The sequence below is a fragment of the Rutilus rutilus genome (genome assembly GCF_951802725.1).
Source record: "Rutilus rutilus genome assembly, chromosome: 14".
NCBI lineage: Eukaryota > Metazoa > Chordata > Actinopteri > Cypriniformes > Leuciscidae > Rutilus > Rutilus rutilus.
In genome coordinates this window covers 17915296-17943233 of record NC_140219.1, presented here as the reverse complement: position 1 = coordinate 17943233, position 27938 = coordinate 17915296, and the positions used below count along the sequence as shown (strand labels likewise).

At 39.9% G+C, this 27938-nt stretch overlaps 1 protein-coding gene across 1 annotated transcript; it reads left to right on the top strand.

Annotated features, from left to right (window-relative positions):
- The first annotated feature begins 5404 nt into the window (after nucleotides 1-5404).
- apln (apelin) lies at nucleotides 5405-27219 on the top strand. Its single transcript, XM_084429406.1, has 3 exons — nucleotides 5405-5872; nucleotides 18288-18457; nucleotides 23353-27219. The coding sequence occupies exons 1-2, from the start codon at nucleotides 5806-5808 to the stop codon at nucleotides 18449-18451; spliced, it is 231 nt and encodes a 76-aa protein (XP_084285532.1). The 5' UTR covers nucleotides 5405-5805; the 3' UTR covers nucleotides 18452-18457; nucleotides 23353-27219.
- Nucleotides 27220-27938: the final 719 nt, after the last annotated feature.

Genomic DNA, 27938 nt, shown 5'->3' with positions numbered 1-27938 from the left:
AGTACGGGTCATTAGCCTTTTTGTTGCCCATTCCAGCTGATAACAATACACAGCTGGGGTAAAAGCACCTCAAGAACTATTGCTTTTGACTTTATGCGTGACACAAAATAAATGATATTTATGGCTCTGTGCACTAAGGCAACTTTACACGGTGAAGTGTGAATTGTTATGCTATTCTTCACAGACAGAGCAAAGAGAATTCATAACAGGGAAGGTGTCAGCGCATCAAAGGCGAATTTCACAGATATAAGAAACAAAGACGGGGTTCAAAACACTGCCACTCCAACATAGCTTTAATGGAGGCTTCTTATTTCCTATTCACCTCAAAGCTAAAAGGCGGCATCCACCACATTTCCACACCTCGCATTCTTCCCTTCATTTCTAAAACAGTGTCTCACCTCCAGAAAAAAAACAGACTGAGCTTCTGACAATGACTTTGAGGGCAGTGAGTGAAAGAGTAATCCATCAGCGTGGCCATGGCGAATGTAGGGTAAAAACATGCTACTGCTTTTATGGTAGATGACCCTGTAACTGCACTTGATACATCCATTTCTTTATTGACTCATCTCCTTGTCTTTTGTTCACCTTGGCCTGATTGCATCAGAGCAAATAATGACCTCTTCATGAAAATGACTGTAATTTTCCTGCAAAAGTCCCCTGTGCTGGCAGACTGCCGCTGCAATACACAGAGGAGAGAACGGCAGACGTTTAACTGATGTTAATGATGAAATTAAGAATGCAGACCACTAATGAGGACAGGAAAATTATCAGAAGATGAAAATCTTCAACATGCTGTAACACTCTTTTTAGCATAATTAGCACTTTCCTTTGTCGTTTTAACAACTGTGCAACAGTTGCTATTTTTTGAGTCCCCTGACTGTAACCTCACATTTTCAGACACATTCCAGACTAAACACGAGGCACATAACACTTGGAATATCGGTTATTTAACATTAACGGGATTTAAGATTAGCTTGGCAGTGGAAACTGTAAACAGGAGAAATTTTCAAGGAAGGATTGCTTGGTCATTTGCAGATCATTCATAAAGATGAAGATCATTAGAGATTGTGGAGGAGTGGGCATTGTCCGACTTCAAAGTCCCGTTCAGGAACACCAAATGCCCGCGTGCCGCTACCGCTCTTCCTGAAAACAGTCTCTTATCTCTAGGCTTGCATCAGTCCCACAGACTCTGATCCACAGCCAGGCTGACACTCTACTTTCCAACTCCGAGAACTTACAACCATCATCCATTCAAACCAAGCCGGCCGTTTCTAAACTGCGTGCGACGGTGTGAACTGATCGAAATTCCGATTAGCAGAATATCATCAGGGAGGAAAAGGGAACGCACTCTGCTATGGCTTTCTCTGCGATCTCTCAATTTGTTTTGACTTCTTTTCATCTTACTGCTACAATAAATGAACTCCGGATCTGGATGAACAGCATATCTCTTCTTTTAGATCCGTTTTTTTTTTTTACATGATAGAGACAGGAGAGAAAGCAGAGATGAAAAAAACACTGCTAAAGGAAGGAAGGCTCTGGAAGAAGTGCATGTAGAAGAACAACAGCACCATTAGAAGTCCAAAGGACCATGAGAAAAGTTGGCATGTATCTCCAGAGAACACAAAAGTCCACTAAGCACACGGCTATAAAGGATCCCCGAGATGTATTCATCAGAGCCTTTGAGACAGAGACAGCTGGGTGACTTCAAAATCAGCGCTTGCATTATCTGGCACCTGTGAAACTATCCCAGAGATGCACATCTCTGATTAGATACTGGCTGCACTGTCAAAGCTGTTGTGAGTTTGTTTTTTTAAGGTTTCTGGAGTAAATCTATGACAAGGAGTATGTGGGCTTAAGACTGCATAAAGACATCTCTTTGTTTAAACGGAAGACAGCTCATTGATTATGCAAAAAGACAATTGTTTTTTTCCTGTAACGTCTGTACAAGAGCAATAAAATAAATGTAGATCTGAGTTATTAAAATAAAATAGTACAGATCAACACTGCAAATCAATATGCACACAAAGATGAAAATAAAAGAAAGCAAAAAAACAAAATAGTGATCAAATGTTGATCTGTACTATTACAAATCAACACAATGTAACTCAGTATCCATGCAAAGGTGAAAAAGTTTACACTTTATTTAAAGGTGTCCTTGTTACAGTGTAATTATACATTTAATTACTGAGTAATATAAATTGTGTATTACTATACACTGTAAAAAAATTCTAACCTCGCCAAGTCAAAATTTTCTAGTGACTGGTCACATCTAAATTTTAAAATTGGCCCAAGTGCAATTCTTGTTGCAATAGTCTGTTAACATTGGCTCAATGAGAAATAATACGTCAGACTAATTGAAAATTTAGATGTGACCAGTCACTAGAAAATTTGACTTGGGGATGTATTTTTTTTTTTACAGTGTAGGGTTTTGGGAAGATTAGGTTTGTTGTAGGGTTAGTTGCATGTAATTATGCATAATTTATAGTTATTACTATAGTAACTACAAGTAACGTGTAACAAGGACACTGTGAAATAAAGTGTTACCTAAAATAAAATAAAAAGTTGATCTGTATTATTAAAAATAAAATAGTACAGATTGACATAATGCAACTCAGTGTCTATGCAAAGGTGAAAATACCTGAGATTTTTTAATTCCTTATTTTATCTATAAAGTGAAAAGCATTTGAAAACTGCTCTATTGAATTGACAGTGACCCTAAACTGTCATCCCATGTTAGCCAAGTTAGCGCTTTCTCGCTGATGGGCCGGATAACCTGGATTACGGAGACAGCAGCTGCTGAGTCACGCAACACTAGAGCCAGTGTTCACTGGAGATAATTGGCTGGTCCAGGGTAAATAATGAGCTAGAAATTAACAACTGTCTGCAGTTCCTGCAAATCCTTTGCAATAAATTTCCATGAAAGCAACTCAAGGCTCCAGAAAAAAGAAAAAAAAAGACGAAAACAAATTGCACATTAGTAAAGTAAATCACTGGAACAAATTCGAGAGTGGTAGAAATTGCATGATTGTCTCAACTGAAAAGACATGGCTGGAGACAAGGTTATGGGATGAAAGTTTAATCCACTGCCCAGAAGTGTGATAAGGGCAATGTGTGTATTTTTCAATATTTCACTAATTAAGCCTGTTGCTGCCAAAAATAGCTAAACATTACAGTGGGCATAAACTACCATATCATTTAACTAGTTCTTGGCCTTCAATGTTTACAGGCCTTGAAAACAATACTCACTATATGATGGCATGATATCCCCAACTATTTTAAACCAGATCACTCGACAACACTAACAAACATCCGTCCACGTTTATTCAGGTACTGTGTGCTAAACACAGAAACAATTAAGAGGCGGATAACAAACAGGAAGAACATTAATCATGAATGGAGGCAAATAATAAAGTAAACATTTTATGTGATAAGCTGCCTTTTATAGCTTCGGATGAAAAAACACCTGTTGATTTTTCCGTATTGATAGATATCACTAAACATGAGTGGGGGACAGCTTTGTTTTCTATGATCTAGATTGAATTAAGTTTAACTTGCAGTGAGGACACACATTCTTCACTATTAATAAAACGGTAAATCAGGAAGGGTTTCGGATGATGAATGGGATTGGCACGTAAAATACATGGCATTCCTTTACTCTTAAAGCACTTCCTGTAAACATCCAAGTACTTCCTGTGAGGTCAGATATGCCAGGTGCATCAGTTATGAACAGGTCTAACAACCAATAAGGAAAAATTTGCAGCTCTGAATGTAAAATGGAAGAAGCAGAAACTTAAATGCCCATATGCAAGGTACTTAAAACACCCAAAGAGGATTAAAGGTAATTTGGTGCAATTTTGGGGAGACTTTAAAACCTTTATAAGTCACAAATGCTCTTATGTATCTTTCTTGAGAGCATTACAACATGCCATTCATACTCTACTGGAAATTACAGTTTAGTTGCATTCTACAAATTAATATAAATGTATGTTCACTGTTGCATTAATCCTCGAGTCAAGCATGTTTTAGCAGATACCAGCCATACAAAAAGGCTGGACAGTGTTCTTCAACAAATTATCTCCAAGCTAAAATTAGGTCGCTGGAGGATAAGCACCTTCAGACTTTGCATTGGACAGTACCAGACGAGAGGATTACTTCACAAAGAGTGAAGGCTTCAAGTGGACCATGCTAAAATGGAAGGTGCTCCTGTTGTAAAGTCTGAAGAGGGTGCTACGGACATGCTTGCCTGGGACGGATGACCACAGAAAACAATGGCACATGGAGCCACGGTCCCAGAAATCAGAATATAAATGAGCAAAATTCAGGTTATGAATGCTCAGTGACTCAAGCAGACACTTCATTTGTTTAGTATACTTACTGAATGGGTGTAAGTGGAATATAGACTACTGCTTCTTTAGTCCGTTGGAAACGAAAATGCAATTTAACAGTGGCAATAATTGTTTTATGAAAATATTTTGAATCATTATATTTAGTCTTGAAAGACAGAATGACGCACTGAGCTAGTGTACTAAGTAATGAGAAGATATTTTTGTAACAAAACCATATGGTAGGCATCTTGATTAGAACAATACTGACAACAATACAGCACATAATACGTCCATCCGTCCTCAACTGCCACAGTTTCTTGGCCTCTAGCAACACTTGCATTTAATTCTCTTAGTGACTTGATTATGGGAACGTTCATTTAAGCATTGAAAATGAAGAGGGTGGGTCATAAACAGTTTAAATTGAGCTAGATTAATGTTATCAAAGTTTGTAAATACAAACACAAATAAAAAACAAATATTTAAAGCAAAAAACATGAAATTACAATATACATCAACTTTACATCCATATAATTGATGGAAAATATATATTACAACGTTTTACTGCTTTAAGGCTTTTTCATATCACTCACCATTCAGCATGAGAAATGAAACCCTTCCTGTTTATTGGACGACAGAAAATTCATGCAGTACCAAATGTACCTCCGCTCAGATTTTCATCAAACCTTTTGTTCTTGCAGAGAATGGAAATCTATACACAGAGCAAAACAAATGACTCAGAATCAGCAAATCAAACAAAACAAAACAACAGCGGACCTGATAAGTCTTTCTCTGGCACACACAAAATGAAAAAAAGAAAAAAAAAGTGCCACCAAGGATATGGAAGTGAACTGTGTTGGTCTGTTTAACTCATCTACCTATATATGAGGAGATGTTTGAGAGAAGAAAACCATCTTTACTTCATGTGATGTTGTTTCCGGACACGCACAACTTAAACAATTCTGAGAAGGGTATCTGTTTGACTAATATCATACCCTCTTCCTCTCTCTCTTTCTTTCTCTCTCTCTCTAAGTGGGAGGGTTAATACCGAGGCGGAGGAAGCCCCCTTTTCCGTGACCCCCAGAGTCAGGGATACATAAGCAACACGAGGGACTTGGGCTCCTAATTCAAGGCAAACCGCCCTGATAGAAGCAGACTCTTTTTACACTCATTCTACTGGACTTCCAATTCACAAAAGGGAAATTTGCACATTACGGCAGGATAACTCAGACAGAAACCTGCTCTAAATCTCAGCGGCGCTGTCACACACTTGCACACAGATATACAAACACACTCACAGCCACACACGCACGCAGCAGCGCACACACACATAGACACACGCGCGCACCGAAGAGCAAACAGTCTCTCTCCCTTTCTCTCTCACTCTCGCTCACCCACTCTCCTCTCCCTCCCATCCACACACACACACACCACTACAGTATATCAGCTAGCGACTGGCAGGGAAACGGAGGGGAGAGCAGAAATGAATGTGAAGATCTTGACGCTGGTGATTGTGCTGGTGGTTTCTCTGCTGTGTTCAGCCAGTGCTGGTAAGTACGGAGCGTGACGGCTGTTGCCTCCTCGTGTTTATCTTTTTCTCTCTGCTGTTAGCCTTGGGAACGGGAATGGGCAGCTGTAGTTGATCAGTTACCCAGCATGGTTAGCCTTCTGGGGCTGGGGAGAGGAGGAAAACGGCACCTGGCTGCGCGCTGTACTGCACTGCAGAGGTTTGGCTTGTTATTGTGCCCATTTAATGAAGTTAATTGTGCCATTGGTGGATTACTTGCTGACTTTACCAGGACATATGTAGGAAAATAACAGCGATGATGATGATGATGATTCTCCCTGGTGTCATGTAACGCTTGGCTTTCTAGGATTATGTACTCCTGGATGTCGTAAATGTAAGGTGTTTTTCTATACGGTATTGTGGTGCATGTAATGAGGTGTTAAAAACAGCAGATGGTTGTTTAATTTGGATTTCACAAGGAAAACGCTGATATGCTCTTGGCACTTACGGTTCCTGTAGATGTTTAAAGGTGGATTTGATCCATGTCTTTTGGGCTGTGCCACATCACTGATGGATTCTCAGTCTCTCTGGGCTGAAGCTACATAGATCAGAGTTATTGTGCTTAACCTCCATATGATTTATTCCAAAAACAATCTGCTATTGTGCTGTTATGTAATTCTTGCTCAAACACCATGTCAATTTTCATCTACCTCCACAATAAAACCTTTTATCAAAGATGACATGCAAGTCTTAAAGCTGTGAGCTCAAGTCAGGTGACTGGTGGCCACCCTGCAGATGTGATGCAGGTAACAGGGTTGTGTTAAAAAACAACTGTGGCCCTTGTGTAAACGCTCACATCTCTCTAAAGTCCAACTGCTGGGAAGCATGTGTGTTTGAGAGTGTGTGCATGTTGAAGGGTGCTGGGTAGTGGCTACTTGCCGTATCAAACGGCCCCTTACGCCCTGCGTTTCCACACACGTTTGTTACAAAGATGCTGCTATTTTGGTCTCTGCACGAGTAAATGGGAAGCAATTACCTTGCATTACGGTCAGTGTCGTTTTTCACTCTGCCTGCATGTGTGTGGAGCCTGAGCCTGATCCTCAGAAGGACAGGCTACTAACGTGTAATCCAGGTCAGACTGCCTTGTTTGCGCTATTAGTATAGTATTATCTCCATCATGAGATGGGGGTGAGGGAGCCGCGGGGAGCCGGAGCTGCGCGCTGTCGCGGGAAGGTGTTGGAAGCGACTCTGTGTGTAGGCAGCGGGTGTGAAGCCTTTCATCTTCAGACAAACGCTTTTCCAGTACACTGGGAGTTTGCTGGAAATTGCCATCCGTCTCAACTGTACAATGGGGATGATCTGCGCACTGCTTTCTCTGAGGTTGAAAGAGGGTGGGGACGCAGAGAAGTCATGGTGCAACAGGCGACAGCGGCTTCGCCATCCGCAGGCATTGAGCGTCACCCAGCAGAACGGCTGCGGCCCTGCTAATCTCGTTTGCGCATACCTCAATCTGCTCTTCTTGTAATAGGTTTCCCCTCAAGAATGGGCAAATCTTGAGCGCATTGAGCCACTCATAATTCATCCTGAAAGCAATCTGTCTTCCACTCTCAAGTCTGGTATGTAAACACTTCATATTGTGGAAACAGTTCAGCCACTCTGGGTTGTCAGTCCGAGTCCGGTATCGACGCCTCATCTTTCAAAGTCACGGAAGCGCGGGATAAATCCTTTCAAAAATACAGTCTCGAGAGCAAACACGCACACACTTACACGCACAGAAGTCCTGAGATGGTGTAATTTTAGCTGCTTGGTTTGTCCTCTTCGTCCAGGTGATGGTGTGGAGATCAGATCTCGGGCATTATCTGTTTGAAATCAGCTCTTTGGAAAAGGGCGATTTCATGCGAGCTGTCAACAACGCTATTATTCGGTATTAAACTTTGAAGTAGCATTGGAGATCGTGCGTGGGCTTGTCCTGGGTCAGCGTAAGACCCCTACAAAACAAATATAAAGCTCATTAGGAAGTCTTCAGCCACACAATGTTTCTTTTTAGAAGAAATGAGGGGAAAGAGCAGGATATTTTGTGAAATAACACCAGCGGCCATGTGCTAAAAGCATGCAGGAAGCATTAAATCATAATTCCATGAGTTCACTTAACGTGAAGGAGGTGTTTGAGGTTACGCACTTGATTATAGTGGCCATGGAGAGAACACAAACAGGCAAACTTTTCCAGATGTCCAGCGATAACATGATAATAGTGTCAAAGCAGCATGAAGGAGATGACCACTACAGAAAGGTCATCACAGGATTATGAAGAATCATTCAGCGGTGCTTTGAGGCGTGATGGATTTTTGGCAGAAGTCCCTATCTCTTTCACAAGCATGCATATGCACACACATACGTGCACATGCTCACAGACAGAGGGTCAGTGACTCAGATCTATTTTATGAGTAACCTGGATATCCTCTATGGCCTAACTGTAAGGTATACAGTGTGATTTGTCAGAGATATGCAAATAAACTATAAAGAAGAGTTCAATGTGATGTACCAGTTTGAAAATATAAAATAATAACATCATTTACTCACCCTCCTGTCATTCCCAACTCATGTAATTTTCTTCCGATTCTGACTACAAATGAAAATGTTAGGTAGTGTTTTTCCCCATGCAATGCAACAGACAATGCTGTCAAACAAACAAAACACCACAAAATTATCATAATAGTAATCCATATGACTTGTACATTGAATTTCAAGTGTTCTGAGACCTTTATATACTTCACTTTGAAAAAAGACTAATGTATGTCATAATTGGAATATGTGCATATCTACAATATGCGCAAATGCACCATGTTTATTATGTACAAACATGAATGAGCTGTGGTGAAGAAGATTATCAGTGAATCAAGTTAATTTCATATGGCATTAGCAGACTTCATATGGACCTTTTTTTTATTTTATATCTCTATAGTGCCTTTAGTTTTTGGAGCTTAGAGCAAAGGAAAAGAGCAGTGTGTACACTTCATGTAGCTCAAACAGTTGAGTATGGTGCTAGCAATGCCAATGTCATGGGTTTGATTCCCAGGGAATGCAGGAACTGATAAAATGTTTACCTTGAATTAAATGCAAGACGTTTTGGATAAAAGTGTCTGCCAGATGCCAGTTTTTCATGAAAGAAAGAAAATCAAACAAGTTTGGAATGGCATGAAGGTGATCTATTCCCTGAACAATTACTACTTTATATTAATGCCCATTCAAACAGATCAAGCAAAGGGTCATTTGCAGTCTCTGAAAACTTGTTGCACCATTTTATAAATACTTCATAAATATCTGCTCGGAGCTGTGGAAGTGGTTATTTTTCCGGCAGAGCAGAACCAATAAAACAGTGCCCTTTATAAAACAACAGTACATTTTCTGAGCTCTATTATAACTCATGTGGTAAAGACATAGGGTAACCTTTGAGAAAAGCTCCCCGGTTGCAGTACGGTGGATGTCTTGACATGTATGATTGCTATAGGCAAGCATAATGCAATTCAGAGCACTCTGAATATATCAGATCACCTCCACCATCAGACTTAAACAGATGCAGAGGAGAAATCCTGAAGGGTGCTGATGGAGGAGAAAGAAAAGAAAAAAGCGATTATACAGGCTTCTGATGTGGTGAGGAACACAGCCGCTAAAATATTAAAAGGTCTTTAAAACTTCACAGCTGGTGGTCTTCCCGAATTTGCAGGTGGACAAATGCGGGGAATATAAAGGGCCCTGTGCCAAAATTGCTTCAAATGGATGCTTGCTCACTGCTCTCTCTCAGAATCACACTTCTGCATCTGGCTAGCTACATGCCTCCTGTACCCACAAGCAAGATGACAAACCATTAGCTAGGCCCCTTCCTCTAAACATCAGAAAACATATCCCCTCAACACCCCCAAAATCTCCCTCTCTTTCCCCAACTTTTTAATTAAAGCCAGATATATCGAACGCCTAGCCGCGTCCACAGGGGCCCGATATTAACCTGATTTATAGCTCCCTTTTCAAATATTAAGCATTACGTTTATTGTGGTTGCTGATCAGATACGATCAGAGTGGACATTTTTATGAACAACAAGGCAAAATGCTGTATAAATATTTCAAGTCGAGGAATAAATGTGCTTTAATTATTTTCATGCTCAATTTGAAGAGCAAGGAATGAAAAACACATTTGCAGCCCGGTTTTGTTCGCAGCTAACGGCAGAAAAATAGCACATTGTTGTTTGTACTTCTATTGTGAGCTTTCCCAGATTATTTCAGAAGTATATCACATCAAACCATTAGCCTGATTTAAGGCTTCTGCTGTGGGTACTTCACTAAATCTGTTCAGAAACACAGAGCCGAGGTTCTTATTGCTCCGAGCAGTATGGATGTGAGAAACTGACTGGATTGTTTATGAGAAGTGTTCAAGAGTTTTTGGAACACTTTACTGATTCCCCCACTGGGACTACCCATAATTCCAAGCCTCAAGGTACAAGATGTGTGTTATGCCTTCAATTTTATTGCACTAAATCTTATACCACCAATAAAAACTCAAGCCTCAATGTATTCTCTGATCTCTTTGATAGAGGGCAATGCACATTAAATGTAAATTAAGTGTACATTTATTGCTTATGAAGCTAAAACCAATTCTGATAAGTCATCCAATTTGTTGTAAAGACACGGCAGCTGATAGGAAATAGTTTTTAAAATGTCCAGAAGGAACAATTCAAAACTGAAAGATATTATGTGTCAAAGCAAATCTTATCATGCTATATAAATTCCCGTCTTTCAGCTTTCATTATAGAACAAATGAGGTATACGCATGATAGTTTATATCATGTCTTATATCCCAAAGGAAACAAAAAGCATACTAGAGAAAAACATCATGTTGAATGAATAAGTCTTGTTTGTTAAACTAGCATGCAATTGGAACCGGATTCTGTAAATACATATACAATTCAGACAGAGAGTTTACTCAAAGATTGTGAAGCTTTACATTTAATCTTATTCTGGTTAAACACTGTGGTTAATATACCAACATACATAAACAAAAAAAGGTAAATGAACTGTCAGTAATTAAATATGGCCTGTAACTTGATTCACAACGTTACTGTGAGAACCAGGGCAAGTTTTCTTAAACAAAAACACTCCATCACACAACACAAGCAGCAATTCACATCTGAGCTGTTAATCATGCTTCATCAGTCCATTCTCATCCATATGACACATATGTGTCTTTTCATGACTGATTGTTTAGTGTGATCTCAGCTGGAAATATCCCAGCATGCACCGGTTGACACTCCTTTCAGTAGCTAGGCACTGGGCCCAAAGCAGGAGAATTGGAGCTATACCATCACACGTCCACTTTAAAGACAGTATGCATGCGGGCTTACAGCTCACAGCACAATAGTAAGGGGTGGATGTGGTTCATTACCGATTAGAGAGCCCTTGGAAAAAGACTGCCGGAGCATCCCGTAGCTAAGAGCTAGCACTTTCTTGACGATTACCAGCATGCTGAGTTTGAGCCCATCACTGCTGACGAGAATATTCGGGTCTCGATCGCCCTTGCTGCCCGCCTCGGAGGTAAATCCTCTTTGAGACGGCATGCTGTTTTACCCTGGAAGCCAATTCAGAAGAAATCGCACTTAAGATGCTTTGCATGATCGGCTCTCTTGATTTTCTTGTACTTAAATGTCCAACCTGCAGTAACCTCTACCCAGTGATTCACCCCTACCAGTCTGAAGTGCTGGTGCAAGAGCTTGAGCAAGTCTTAATCAGCCTTCTCCCCTTTTTTCCCGTCTTTTCTCTTTCTCTCAACACATCATTAGCAGTCAAGGCAGCAGCCGTAGCGCTTTGAACCTACAGCTCTCTGATCATTCGGAACCGGGCCATTTCTAACCACATTATTATAGCTTAGCGCTAATTTGGGTCATGTGTAGTTTGCTTGCAAGGCTGCACACCATCTGAGGGTGTCAGAAACGATCAGAGAAAAGAGCAGTGACAAGAAGCTTCAGCCACTTTTATCAGAGCGCTGCTCTTATTTTCAGTAATGGAGCTCAAAGTGGAGGTGTGGGAAAGTCTGTGAACTTTTCATGCGATTTTGTTCCTCTGCGGAGTTGCAGAACACAATGCACGCCTTCATTTTCTCCTGCAAGCAGCGTGCTATCACAGCAGCACAATGCTGAATATCAAACAGCCCCCGATGTGATGAAATACAACGACTGGCCTGGGAAAGGGTTAAGCAATCTTACTGCCTACCTCCATCTATTAATGGACCTGTGCTGAAATTTGTAAACTGGGAAACCTGATCCATTCCAGCTGACAATGTCATTCTCTTGCTCCTCAGTGAGTGCCTTTCACAGCGGCTGCCATGGAAACGTGGTTTGAGAGCACGTTAGAGACTGGTACCAGTTTATGCCAAGGCCCTGTACTACTGGTAGGCATGCGATAAGCAGAGCCGCGACTCCAGGCTTCAAAAGGCCAGGCTGCTGATTTAAGATGCCGCTCGGGGAGTCTTACTGCCTTCTTTAACATCATTTCCATATCAGAAGTAGTATATTTAGAGACATAATAGCACACTGTTAGGAAATTTAGTGTAACAGGGTCTTATTTATGAGCTTGGCAAGTGATTCATACTGGGGTTTCATGCTAATTAACGTGTCTCATTCTAAGCATAATGCTCATGATCAAGTGTGACTAGCTAAAGGATAGTCTTAGCGGGCATCAAATTGTCATGCCTGCGTGTGTGGCGGAGAAAAAAAGCAGCTAAGTGTGGAGCTCTCTCTCTCTTATTTCATTGAATGAATGTCCTCTGAGACACTGGGGATCACGCCTCTGACGTCACACACCGTCAGCCATGGTTACACCCTCATGGGACTCCACGCCTCTTCTCGCACATATGCAAGGCAAAACAAAGTACCAACAGTCATTCACAAAATGCTTTTGGAAATTATTTGGCCTCACACACAGTATAAACGCAGCACCTTTCTGTGTGTAATTTCATACATAAGCTAAAATGATTAATGTGCAACCGAGCATCAATTAATGGGTTTTTATGATGACAACTATCAGAAATAAGCTTTGTTTTTTTCTTTGGTTTCACTTAAACATATACAGATATGCATACAAGATGTGCATGCATTGAGTAAGCCACCAGGACACAGAACAGAGAGGCTAATTGGGCTAACAGAAAAAAATCTCTGACCAGCCTCAGCCTGATCTCATTAGTATTTATAGGTATTTGTACGTCATGTTTGCACATATATTATTGTATGTTTGGCCATTTCTGTAAATATTAACAAACATCTAAAGTACTCTAAATATATTTACATATACAGTACACTGCTTAAAATACATTTATACAGACACATTTGACTTTTTTTTTTAAATATATTTTGAATATCATATTTCACTGATTAAAAACAATAAAATCTACTTATTACTTCCATGAATTCAATATTCTATTAGCCTAAAAAATAAATAATATTTACGTTTCATTGTTTTCACTGCATGCATGCCTTCTAAAACCACACTTTATCTAGCAATACCCCTATAAATCACAGTTCATACATGACCTTACAAATTGTCTGCTTATTAGGTTTAAGATGCATGAAGCACACTCAATTTCATCTAAAGGCCTGTTAACTTTTTACATTTGAAGTACAGTATAAACAGGATCTGTTTAGACATGCTCTATTTCTTTAGATAGAGCCACACACAAAACCTCATTAGCTTCAGGCTGCTATTAAAAACAAAAGATAAGAAAATACACAAACCTCCATAACATTTTGTGTCACCTTTGACTTATGATGTGGCTGCGTTGCCGGTATCCATTATGCATGTTTGTGGAGACGCCCTTACAAAAGCTGTTATGACTGCAGTCTCAAGCTGTGGAGAGAGTGAAAGGCTGGATGTCAGACAAACACCTAGGCACCGTTGCATCCATGTCTCCACAATAAATAGATGGGGTACGTCAAGCAGAATATTCTGTAAGCAATGACAAACAAATCAATGCTCCTATAAAACATTGTGCAAACAAACTAACCAAGCAAGACGGTTTTGATTTGCATAGACAGAGCAATTATATTACACATTGATTGGTCGTTGAATTTGGTTGATTTAAGATGGGAGGTGGTGGAGGTGCTAGAAGGGCAAATGTATAAGCAGAGATAATGCATGTAGTACAACCAGCCATAAATAAGTGTTGCCCTCTCCTCACCTGGTTCTGCTTTGCGTGTAAGTAGATCTAATCTCTCACTTCCTGGAGTAGTGAGTAAAAGATTAGATCCATCTGGTGCCCAGAGTTTAAAAGGTCTTCCGACTAGCCTAAACTTTATATCTATTGGAAGCCTCTGCTCTTTATTTTTCATGTTGTGTGTTTGCACAGGGAGTGTATTGTAAATTTAGGCCAGTCAGAGAAATTCGGTGAACTATTCATCAGATTGAGCTCGGCCCTTTATAAACGTTGCCTAGCCTGGGCCTCTCTCTCCCTGTCAGGAAAGTGCTGGGTGATGGATAACTCTCTCGGCTAAGAGGCAGCCCTGGGATTTACAGGGACACACTATCAGACACAAGGTGTCCAGCGGAGGCGAGGCACGGCGAGGCAGTCGTGTTAAAAAGTCAACATAATGGATGAACCTAAGGAGTGTGGTACTAGAGGATGAGATGGCAACGATCTGGCTATTTATCATTAGCCTGGATGAATCTGACCAATCTGAACACTTCCTGTCAAGCCACCATCTCCGTGTGAGCAAGCTGTGGTGACTTAAGCATTTTAGTGCCAGAATTCTCTTTTTTTTTAACTCGATCAAACTCCTCACAAAATGAAAATTTCAGCGTAGGCTTGTAAAAAAGCGCCTCTGCCTAAAACTTCAAAAACATAACTATACAATTCACTACAGTTTCCAGCACTAGTGGCAGTAAAACGGCAACAACTTTTATTCCTTTTCATACAAATTTTGTGCGTGTACAATTATGTACCATAATGCATGATTTGTAAACAAGTACATTTTGACATCTGCATCACATAACGAGCTCCTGATGCAGTAAACTTGCTCGGTAGCTAACCTGGTATAGTATTGCACTCAAGTACAAGTCACATCACTTGATAAAAGAGATCAAAGACCTGTAGAAGTAAGCTAAAATGGCATGGTTAGTTTAGCAAATGCTTTTTCATCTCACATATGCTTTTGCTCAGACTGTCAATTACAGTAGGTGTAGAGCAGGGTTTAATGTGGGTAGTACATTATTTTAAAATTGTGAATATGTGCCGCAATACGTACAACAACCAAAATACCAGTAATATAATTACGTGCCACATTCAGAGAAACTGTTTTCTTTTCTTTTTTTTACCATACAATGAACATCAATGGGGTCCAAATCAACACTGGACCTCAATTAATTTCATTGTGTGGACAAAAAATAAAAAAATAAAAAACTGAGACAGGTCTTTCTTGTGTTCCTCAGAAAAATTAAGTGATACAAATTTGAAACGACATGAGGATGAGTAAATGATTACAGATTTTTCATTTTTGGATGAACTTTCACTTTAAGAGTTTGCCGTCTTCAGATAAGACTGCTGGTATCGTGAGAAGCATCAAGTGGAATATTACTTCCTCCTGACTTGCTTGTTATTAGGTGGTGAACCTGGAAGAAATTATGTTGGTGAGAAGGAGGCCCACTATCAGCGCCATCAGATCTAATGCAATAAGGGGGCTAGAGCGTTTTCATCCCTGAGTGGGTCTGGTAAACAAGCAGCAAGTTAGAGGAAGATCCCATCAGCATATGCCATCTATTATAGTATATCCACGGTTATTGCTCCTGTCACTTTGTATTCGCCACGAAGCGTGGAAAGATACGACCCGCAGAGTCACACAAGGAGCTATGCAGATTCAGAAGAAGCCAAGAGTCGTAAAACAGACAATGGAGTGATTCTGAGTGCTTAAAATAGACCTCCCTCTTCATCAATCCAATGCATGTCTTGAGTTGATTCATAAATGCTGTTCTTATCACAACCAGAGATTATTTTTAGCAATTCTTCTTGTATGTGGCCTGTGATGACAATTTTCTGAGCGATTTGCTCCCCTCAAAGCTAAGCGGGCAGCAAACGCATCCTGTCAGATGGTGATGGCAGGAAACATCTAAATTGTGTCATTATGGAGAGGTTTATGACAGACGCTGACAGTAGAGCTGCGGTGATGTGCTGCGTTCAGCTCAGCCAGGTGTAATTACAGCCACTTCTGCCTGCCTGGCCGAAAAACATTGTGTTTTTGCCCCCCACGTTTCAAGACTATTCCTCACGCTGTAGAGAACAATATATTGGGTTGAGTGATTACGGTACTGAAAAAGCAAAAAGACTTCTGGCCTGTTTCTCACAGCTGATCCTAAGTGTTTTAAAGGACCAATCAGGTGGGGAAAATTTCTGATCACATGGAGACTTTTTAAATGTTAAACCCCTCAGATTAGAAAGAAATGACTTGAATGCAGACAGAATGTGTAAACTTGCTTCATTCATTTGTGGAGAAATAACAGGAGGTTAATGCTCGGATTAGCAGGCCTGGTGGATAGATGGGTTTTAGCATGGTTTCCTTTTTCCATGAGATGTTGAAGTATGCAATGAAGTCTTTCTGTGGGGCAAATGAATTAGTCCACTGTTCGTCGAATCAGTCCGCTGTGAATGTGTAATGTGTCAGCTAAAGGCGATTAGTTTGTAAATGTAATTTGAGCTGTCAGGAATTTAAAAATATAGTTTGAGGATATTTAACTCATAAGCAGACTTACAGGCGACGTGTTTGGCCTCACGTCGTCCAGTCACTACATGTACTAACCGTCAAAGATTTAAGTAATTTCAAGGCTGTATGATTACCAACTCAAATCGTATGGCGTTAGCTGCTTGATCCTCTCTGTGAAAAAAACAGACTGTTATAAAGAGAAAATAGCTGTAAGCTATTAGTTATTAGTTTACGTTTTCCTGCTGAAAAATCCATATTAAGCTAATAGATGTGTTTTGTAACATATTTGCTGGTTTCTACCTAGTCCAAGCAGGTTTCTAGCTTCTCCAAGCTGTTTTTTTTTTACATCCAAGATGGTCTACCAGCTGTTCGAAGTTGGTCTATCAGCCTGGACCAGCTAAACAAGCTAGAAACCAGCTACCATGTTCCAAAACAAGAATTAAACTAAAGCTTATTCTTACAATGACTTTTTTGTTTAATTTACAAGAATTGTTTGTGCTATGATATTAAAAAAGAAAAGAAAAAAATCTGCTCCCTGTTGTCTTCTTAATTTAGGTTGTCTGTCACTCCCCAGGGAGATGTTAGGAATGTCTTGACCCAACGAGAATAATCTCATTCAAGTTCTTGCTGGGAAAGGTTAATGGGATTCTCTGTTTACTCTGTAGGATAGGCATTTGTTGAGCTCTCACTGAAAGATTCCTTTTTTAAGACATTTCTGGCGGCGGTTTTCGAATGTGTTGGAGTTAAAGACAAACATAGACAAAAAAGGCAGAAAGACGTATGCATAAAGGGGAGATGAATTTGGAAGAACGGGGTGAATTATCTTCATGAGCTTCAGTGGAAAGAGGACAGTATGGCATGTGTATACTATGGAATGAAGGATTGGAGAGCAGTGGCCTGAAACGGGAAACATAACTGATGATTGACCAAGTGTGTTTTCCCATTCATCCCCTTCAATAATGTAGAAAACAAAACGGGACTCATTGATTCCTGCTTCTGTCATTAGGAAGACTAGGAACTTTCCATGTAAAGACATCCAATACCTATGATGAACTCAAACAAAACACCCTTAGAAAGCCAATTCAGGACTTGAATGGGAGATCACTGACATCAGATAGTGCTGCACAGATCAAGGTCTCCCCAAAACCTCCCAGAATGTTTGCTCTCCCCGAAGGACTTGTTTGATTTTTCTAAAGAGGTTAGAGGTTAGAGACGCACTGATGTGGATCAAGCTGTGGATATGAGACGGGTTTAAAGGATCTACTCGCACTTATTGAGAGATGACTGGAAACATCTGAGCACACTGACAAGCGAGCAGCGTAGTGCACATAGACGCACAGACAAATATGTGTTCAGGACAAGCGTCTGTCCATTGTTCTTGAGACAGATACTCCTCACATGATGTGAGAAGTTCAAAGATTTGAATGTAAACAGTGTCCGTGACAGTGCTGAGGGACTTTCTGGTAGTTTGTTTTTTGCAGTAAACTATGCTAATAAATCTTAAAGGTGAAATATGTAATATGTAACTCTGGCTCAGCCAATGTTGTGATTTTGGGGTGGGGCTAAGTCTTTATCCAACCACTGGAAATTTTTTTGTTTGAAGACATTGTTTTTTGCAATTCAGTTTAACCAAAGTGGCCAAGATACTTTGAAAATAGACATGTGCATTGTCCATTTTATCATTTTATGTTGGGTTTCAGAATTCACATGTACCTTTTCTGTCCGCAGGTCCAATGGCCTCCACCGAGCATAGCAAAGAGCTAGAGGAGGTGGGCAGCATGAGGACTCCTTTACGGCAGAATACCGCTCGAGCCGGCCGGAGCCAAAGACCTGGCTGGAGGAGGAGACGCCCTCGACCCCGTCTCTCCCATAAGGGGCCCATGCCATTTTAGAGCAAGGTCAGTTTGACATTACTGTACCAATGTAATAGCCTGAAAGCAACAATAAGCAAAGAACAGAATATGAGTAACCAATAAGAGGGGGGAAAAAAATCAATCTAATTTTCATCTATAAATGGTGCAGTTCTGGATAGGCCTTGAGGGAAGCACCTGTTTCAATCATCGAGTGCATACTGAGGAAGGTTGGAAAAGCAGGAGAATAACATGAAAAAAGGGAGACTGTGATTGACAGAAACCTGCTCGCTCATTCACTTCTTTCATGAATTATAGATTACTGCTGGCACAGAAAAACTGCATGTCTTTATGAGATTACTGGACTTTAGACTGCCAGCTTCAGTGGTCCCAATCTTCTCCAGCAGATCTACAAAACCCATTCAGAGTGGAATATAATACAATGTAAATGTTGTATTTAATCTGAGTCAACATGTTTCCGTTATCCTAATAATGCCAATTAAATTCCCTATCCAAAGATAATACTCCAGATTCTCGTCTGAACCGCTACAGCTAGTTTTTCCACATAAAAAGGATATTTAACTTAACGTCTAGATAAACAATTCCTCCGGCAACCTTTTTTTTTTACGTTTAGTAAAAGTTTTTTTCTCTTTTTACAAAGAGAAATTTTCAGTGATGCAGCACCAAAGCCTATATTTTAATGTGGCCTTCATTAAGGAAACATTCAAGTTACAACGTCAATAAATAAAAGAGAACTGTATCTGACAGATGTTATCAGCACGTTTATGTTTTATTACTTGCAGGCTTCGTGCTGAAATACTGGCCCACAGTTTTTCCCGAAAACGGAGTGGTTTTTATTAACAAAAAAAGATTACATTTTTTTTTTGTGGATGGCAGAGAGATAATCAAGAACTCATTCACAGCTTTTTTACATAGTCCACAGAGTAAGATGACTAAACAGGGTACAATGACCCCACAGGAGTTCACAATACAAGCCTGCAGAGTCTTGCCATAAATTAAGTTTATATAGGGCCAGAGTCTATGGATAAGGACAAGTCTTTAAAAGCTGAGAGATGAAGGCAATAAAAAGTGAGAAATCCCAAATCCTCCTATAGCAAATAAAAAAAAGTTCAATTTGGTAAACAATTACTATTAATTTGCTTCATCAATCTAAAAGAAAAAAATCTAAATGTCTAAATGACACAGAGAGCAAGGCCTATGTATGTACTCCCATCCCGACCAATAAAATGCACAGATTATTTGAGTGATGCTTGTTTTGATCTCCAGAATACTGGCAGCACAATGAGGGGAACTGCAGGAAGTTGTGTAGCTCCATTAAATGGAACGGCTCAGTGACTCACAATGTAGAGTCCACAAACAGCACTTCAACCCCAAACAAGACGAAGATTTCTCTTTCATTCGGCTGCCGTACTAGGGTTCAAAGTTCACGTCTTTTAGCACATTCACCCACATTCCTTTGGGCCCGCTTTGGTGAACCAGTTCATTTGAGGCAACTAATGTGCCAATCAATCCTGCGGTACCAAACCCAAAAATTCTTCTCCTAATCCACTCACAGTTCATTATATTCACAATGTAACACATTTACATTAATATTCATTTCCTTGACAGACATTTTATCGCTAAAGAGAACACGTTGTGAAAATTACTGTATGACACAGTACAGTAAATCAGTCCATGGCCCAGATGGGACTCCCACTAAAGTGTTTGACCTGCATCTGGCTTGTGTACAACATCTCACATTTTGTGCAGTGTGAGAAATGTAGCCTCACACTTCATCATCTATGGCTAAAACGGGGCACAGACTGACCGGGGCAATTAACTCTCCTCAAGGGCTGATAACAGACAGAGAACCACCGAATAAGGCCACAGTGGAGGCACTTGAAAGGCCTTTTCACTTTTTTCATTATGCAGCACCACCGTGCTTGCAGATGAGAAGGATGTCAGAGAAGGAAATCACTGCTTGAGTAGAATTGAGAACTTAAGTTAACACCAAGGGAATGTCTCGGAATTAGACTGACTTGTACGAATTACGTTTTTTTTCTTTTCTTTAAGGAATATTCACAGTTCAAAGTTAAGCTCAATAAACAGCATTTCAATGTTAATTCGATCAACAACATGACAATGTTGATTACCATGAAAATAAATAAAAGGAAAAAAAAGTAAATGGAAATAAATGGGGCCAATTTCTGCAGAATTATAATGCAAAAATATCAAGCTATACATTCATAAAACCACTTGTATTAATTGATCTTTTAAAACTTGTGTTATTTTAGCTATAAAGTTGTTCTCGTCGTTGATTTCCTTTTTCACACAAAAATCTTGTTAACATTCATATTGTTTAATCTTGTGGCAGTACTATTGAGATTGGCTCCATTCACTGCAATAGTAAATGCCTCACTATAATCCAGATGTTTTTTTTGTTGGTTTTTTTAAGAAAAGGAGAGGGAAGTTAAAAATAAATGTTGTGGTAAATCAACATTATGCCACAAGAGTTGTTGATTGAGCTTAACTTGCCTGACACTCTGAATATTCCTTTAAGACCAACCAGCCCCAGCAAGCAATTTTGCGTTCAAAAGACGTCTAATAGCCGTCCAAACACAGCCCTGACGTATAGGCTAAAACAAGGCAAAATCTGGGCTGTAATAGATGTCTAACCATAGTCTAGGCTACGTATAGAACATGTCAAAGAAATGAAACCAAACGCCTTGTTATCACTGTTGACTTTGCTTACATGATGGAATATCATACATCTCGCAAGTTATTTTGGCAAAAAACGACATTCGACCAAATTCGAGGTTATTTTGGCTAGAAGTGGGTTACTCATAACCAGTAGCCTGGCAAGCCAGACCTACATCAAGATGTTAGGTCTGGCAACTCTCCATAGACACGGCTCAATCCGAGGGGCGGGATAAACGGCTGTCTTTCAAATTCCCTCTGCACGCAATAGGACAGCGTTTCAACCAACCAGAGCATTTTCCCAACAGCGGAGCTAACGTTAGTTGATAGATTCAACTTTTGCCATATCTGGCCGGCAAAACTACGAACACATCTTCCTTTTTTAAGAATGACTTAATTGCCATTCTTTGCTCTTTTCTCAAAGAAAAACTTAACTCCAAGTCCTCCAGAAGTCGCGACCAAAGCTGATTCGAAAGACTGTTCGCCAGCAGCAGCCGCCATTCTTTGTTTTCAAGTAGCGGGGAACCGTCGCAACTCTTGTCGTCATTATGTTAAGCCCGCCCCGCCTACTCTATACACGATGTGATTGGCCTGACCTAATTTAGGTTTTTCCAGCTCGAAAGTCAATGGAGAGTTGCTAGACTACCCTGGCTGCAAAATAAATTTTGCTGCCGCTAGGGTGCGTCTAGATTTCTAGGCTACATAACCAGACTATAACGGGTCTATAGTTAACCTAGATGGTGAAATGACGGCTATTGCTTGCTGGGGTCTAACTAAACAACACAATGGACAGGGCTTCTTCATTGTGAATGCTCTGGGAAGTAAATGGAAAAGGAGGTTAAAAGCTCAGCTGAAGATTATGAGAACTGAAGGTTGTGGTAATAGAACACAAGCAGCACAAGAATGAATAACCCGTTACAAGATCCAGATGCCACAACATATAAGAGGAACAACACATGTTGAGAGACCTCCTCTTCAAAGACTTCCTAGCACAAAGGCATTGCACTGCAGAGAGCTAGACATTGAAAATCTGCCTCAATAAGTACCAAGGGGCACACTGGATGATTAGAAAACAACTGCCTGACACAGCGTTTCTCTTTTAAAATGCGCGCAGCTCGCTGTTGTTGGTATTTTCTGACAATCAGCATGATGTCATAGAGCATCACAAACGTGATGAATCACAAACAAAATATGGTTCAGATAAGAATCACTGTACCGTACTCAAACACAGAACTATGCAGGTGTAACACAGAAAGTAAAAAGATGGTTCTTATCGCTCAATGGGCACTGTTGTACTGGAAGAATAAAGCTAATTGACAGCTACAATTATCTGAAATCATTGTGAAGTCATGAACCAACACTAAAAGATGACCTCACTGATTTACATAGATTCCTTGCTCAAAGTGAAAAATAGAAACAAAATTTTAGTGTTACAGTCCAGATGCATGAATTTGATCAATTTATAAAAGGCAGAATCCTAATCATCATGGAATGTCATACGTGACAGACTTGACTCTGCCATTCATTTCAGTGGTTTGGCATAATAATTTTGTTAAGCTAAAGAATGAAATAGCTTAAAGCGATGGTCCACCCAAAAATGAAAATTCTGTCATCATTTATTCACCCTCATGTCGTTCCAAACCTGCATGACTTTCTTTGTTTTGTGGAACATAAAAGAAGACATTCAAAATATCTTCTTTTGTGTTTTGCAGAAGAAAGAAATGCATTCAGGTTTGGAACGACATGAGGGTGAGTAAATGATGTCTTCAATAAGCTTAAAAATACATACTGCTGGACAAATAAATATAGAGTAAACTAACAATTTGACTTGCACTGACCTGTTTTTATTGATACCTTTGAATACAGAATGAAACATTTCACTCGTCTCATCTACCATCTTGTTTTTTTTACTGAGTTCTTCCAAATGCGTTATGCAGCTGCCTTCGCACATTTTCCTAAAACAACGTATCTTGTAGTTAGTTCACCTAAAAACAAATTCTGTCATCACTTACTCACCCTTATGCCATTCCAATCCTGTATGCATGTCTTCTTGATGATCCATACTGCATACTGAAATAACTAGTTTGATGTTTTTTGAGTAACCTTTAGGATATTTAAAGACCTGCTCTAACCGTTCTTTTTTTGGCTGTGTCATACGTTCGGTACCCACTACCTGTGGCAATTAGTAAAAGTACAGAAAACCCCTGCATTGTACCTTATTCATGTCTCTTTTCTTTTGTCCACAGGCACAGCTTAGAGTGCCCTCCCCCTTGGTTCTGATTTCTATGCTCTTCCTTTGCCTTGGGGGGCCTTGCAACAAGGGGCCTTTGCTAGCCCAGCCTGAAGAGTGATGTCCATAGCACCTGCTGGTTCTTCAAGCAACTCTTCTTCTGTCCACAAAAAACCAGGACAAGCCACTCACCCTCAGCTCTACGAAGAATTGTGGGCCGGGAACGGGGGTGGGGGGGTATTGAGCCCGAGCTATCAGATTCTGTCTCTCTCTGTCTGTCTCTCTCCTCCTGTGGTTTTTTCTCATTTGCTTTCTAGAGCCCTTTCATGGCCACACTTTGCATGATGTGTGAGCAGTGGGAGCCTGGTCCAAACAGTTATAGTCCGAAAAGCATTTCTTCTCCGAGGTGTGCTAGTCCCATTCTCTCCAGCGTGAAGGTGACCACAGCGCTTTTTCATATTGCTACTTGTTGGCAACTCTTGGCTTATAAACTGTGTTTATGAGGGAAGAAAGTGGTAGGGAAACTAAAATAAGGCACAACTAACAGCTCAGGCCCATTATGGCCAAGTCAGCAACATTAATCTTTCACATTTGGCAAAAATTTTTATCATCTGCCTACAACAACAAAAATGGACAGTTAGCTTAATAATATCATGAGTGCATTTACATGAACACCACTCACAAATTTTCAGACTTTCTAGAAGCCTGACAATGCAAGAAAACATGTTTAAATCGAGTTAATGTTAACACACACACGCGTGCACAATAAGTATGCACCTCCAGAACGCAGATTGTGCATGTAAATGCATTCAATGTAGGTTCATTTATAATTACCTCAAAAATTTTAAATGAATATAATTCATTGGCACATCCATGTAAAACAGTTTGATCGCATCTCATTGTGCTGTCCAACGGTCATTACACTTCATCCTACCAATGAGCCTAAGAGTTGTCAGTCATCCGAAGCTTAAGGATAAAGCCACAGTGTCTCATTATCAAAATCACACTCCACTTCCATGAGCGTGAGATCATCGGTCCTGAGCCCTCTTCTCCTCCCCCATGACACACGCTGCTTTACAGCAGAGATACATGACTGTTAACTGGCCAGGGTGATCTGCTTCATATGGCGGATCATCTCTCCTTTTAATGAAGTGCCAAATAGCAAATCTACTCCACAGTGCTGCCCGGAGAAGAAACGTAAACATGTTACCTCTTATCTTAGGGGAAGCGTAACATCTAACCACATGTATGCATTTTGCCATTTGTTTGAACATCCAATGTAAAGGCAATGGTAGCATGGTTTGAAGACATTAGACCAAAAAGAGAAAAAGAAAATTCCATACAGATCTGATGATTTAGCCTGATTGTCCCCTTGACCAGATTCTTTGACTGACAGAACTCTATGCCTTTATTTGACATCATACTGGAAATGATTTCTTGTTTAGTCCTCATTCTTTTGGTGTTATTTTTGTTATATTTCAATTCATTTCTCAGGGTGCTGTGACAGAAGCCTGTATGGTCTATATTACATGCATTTATTTAAGAAACACACATTATTTGTATCTGCACCATTTAGCTTCATGCTTATGTATCCACCACTTTAGCTACATATTCAGACTAAGTTTTTACAAGCCATTATTGTTCTCTCCCCAGTGGGAGCAGTTGCCTTTTGAGTTTGAGCCTCTTTAGCACAGACGGCTGTGACGGTTATTAAACCCCATTGCTAATCGGTTTTAGATTGGAATCGCTAAAATCTCTTTCAAGTCTGATAGAGCTCACAAGTCAAATTGGCAAAGAATGACCACACTACCTTAGCGTTCGACTGATTAATGATGTAATAATCTATAAATAGGAACAATCCTTGGCTTGGGCATCTTCAAACCTTCATAACTTTCAGTCAGACACAAATTATGAGGCTGAGATTAGAGGCTTTTATGACACTGTTAGCCACACTCATTAATTAGACAACACAGCAAGTAATTGCAAATTAGCATTTGAGTCCCTCCCCCGATTTCCTGTTTACCGTTTGTCTGTGGATATGGAAACAGAGAGCCGCCGTGTATATCCGCAAACACAGCCCCGCGGCAAAATCAGATCTTCATAAGAGAGTGCCTAAAAAACCACAGCGGTAAAACACCCAGCCGAGCTCACCTCGATTAAAAATGTATCGAATCTTAGGGCACTGTGAATACTAATAATTCCAGTCACGCCATGATTATTTTATACCCTCTCAGACAGAGATGTGGATTTCATTAACTCTTTCTCAGAACGATAGTGCTCCCTAGAGCTCTGCTTCATGGATCAGTAGGTCAGAAAGTAGAGAAGATCTAAGTTTGGGCGGCTGAGTTGCCATACACTCCGTCTGAAGAGTCTGTTAGAGGTGCAGAGTAATGCCTGTATCCACACTGTTGTTCATGAATGTATCTTCACCATCCTCACCAGACCTGAGCTGCCCCTCCAGGGAGGGCCATCGAGCAGTGTTTCAGTTCAGTTCAAGCCTTGAATCTTGAAAAACTAGCCCGTCACTGCTTCTTACGACAACTGACCCCCCTTCCCACCGATGGTGATGGTTATCTGTTTCATCAAACATCCAAAGACAAATATGACAAAATCCAAAGCTCGCTATAGCAGAGACCCCTATCAATCACTTGGCTTTCCTCCAACAGTTCTCTGTACGGACATGCAAGGCTGCACTTTTGCAATTCCATTATGCTGCTGGAAAATTAAATCCTGAAAACAAGTCTTTTGGCATGTAATGGTTTTCCAGTGTCTTGTGACAATTTAATTGACTGATTCTTGTCTAGCTGGTTGTCCAAAGCTTACTTTTCGATAGAGTTTGGAAAGCTGTATTTTATTTTTGTGTGTAAGGTCGTAAAAAAAAGAAAAAAAAAGTGTAGAAAAAGTAGTCTGCTGCAAAACATGTCGTGGACACAAAAAAGCTTTCTCACCCTCCTCCGTAGTCGAACTCGGTCCATCGTCTCCGTCAGCACATCAGGTGAATGGAGCTTGCGGCACCAAGAGTACAAGCACGTCCAGACTCAATACTGAAATGGCAAACACATGCATTATACTTACAGAGCACAAATCATTTTGTACAAATGTTTTGCTTTTCTTTAAAGAGCTCACATGAGAAACTCATTCCTAATCTATCATGTGTTTCTGCCCAATTTGGCTTCTTCTAGTCCTATGCACTTGTATGCACGTTCCACTTGATCATTCGGAGGTCTTTTGTTTGAGTACAGACTTTTGCATGGGAGAAAGGTATTCAGAAGGTATTTGTATGTTGAAAACAGAGCTATGGAAAGTGAAATGAGTTCCCTTGCATCTTAATCATTTAGAGAGGAAGGATAAAAGCCCCGAAAACAATACAAAACTCCTCTTTACCATTGTGATACATTGGTTTTACCAAGACATTCATTGGGGCAAACTGCTCTGCTTTCATATATTTTCTCACAAGAGAAAATACCCATTTGGCCGCTTGTTTTCAATTAGCTTGTCACGGTGCATGTAAAATGTGGCGACCAGATCAAGTAACTGAAATCCAATCCCAACAATTCACAAATGTCCACCAACTGGTTGGGATGCTAAGAATGATCTGATTATTCTGTTACTTCAAATAAGATTTCACACCCATAAAGAGCTCTAACCTCTATCCAAAACATGCATCCATAACACATGGCCTGTTTGTTCAGCACACTCATCCATTTCAAATCTCAAAATCTGTAGTCAGGCCTGGCATTTCAACAGTATTAGTGGGCCATGTGAAAAGCAGCGTAACAGCAAGGTGTTATTCCTCCTCTTTATTCCTGTTGGAGGTGTGTGCTCATCAAACTCACCTGGCCAAATGTACAGTCCCTGTCTCTGTTTTGATGTTGACCTGGGCAAAAACAAATGAATAAATAAATGAATTAAACAAGTGTATCAGAAATGGTTGAAATACTGTGTACATATTTGAACTTTTGGTTTCTAATTTATAAAAGATAAGCTTTAGCTCTTGGAGTACTTATTTTATTTTTTTTCCTTTCATGCGTAGCTTTGTGTTTTTATTTTCTATTTCTGTAAAGTGTGTAAATATATCTTTATGATAATAAGTAATATTAAAAATCTTATTTTAAGAAACAAGTGTGAGTTTGTTCTTTTTATAAAAAATGTTACAGAAAATATTAGTCATTCATAATCATTTTCACAATTTAAGACAAAATTACAACGAGAAAAATTTGTTTTCTTCCACATGATATTAATACATGATAAGCTGAACTAGCATTATCCAGTTAATAATGACAGTTTAACCACAGGTCACTTTAGAAATCTTGATTGGTCAGACTTACTCTAAGGGATAGTTCATCTAAAAATGAAAATTCTGTCATAATTTTCTAATCTTTTCCACTAAGAAAAATAAATAAATAATCACACGTAGCACGCTAACCTTCTTCTATGGGACACAAAAGAAGATATTCTGGTAACACTTTATAATAAATATACAGTGATAAAGTTCTTACAAATGATAGTTAATTCATATATTGTAGTCTGTACATGGTTAATACATTAATAGGTATTACACACACACACACACACACACACACACACACACACACACACACA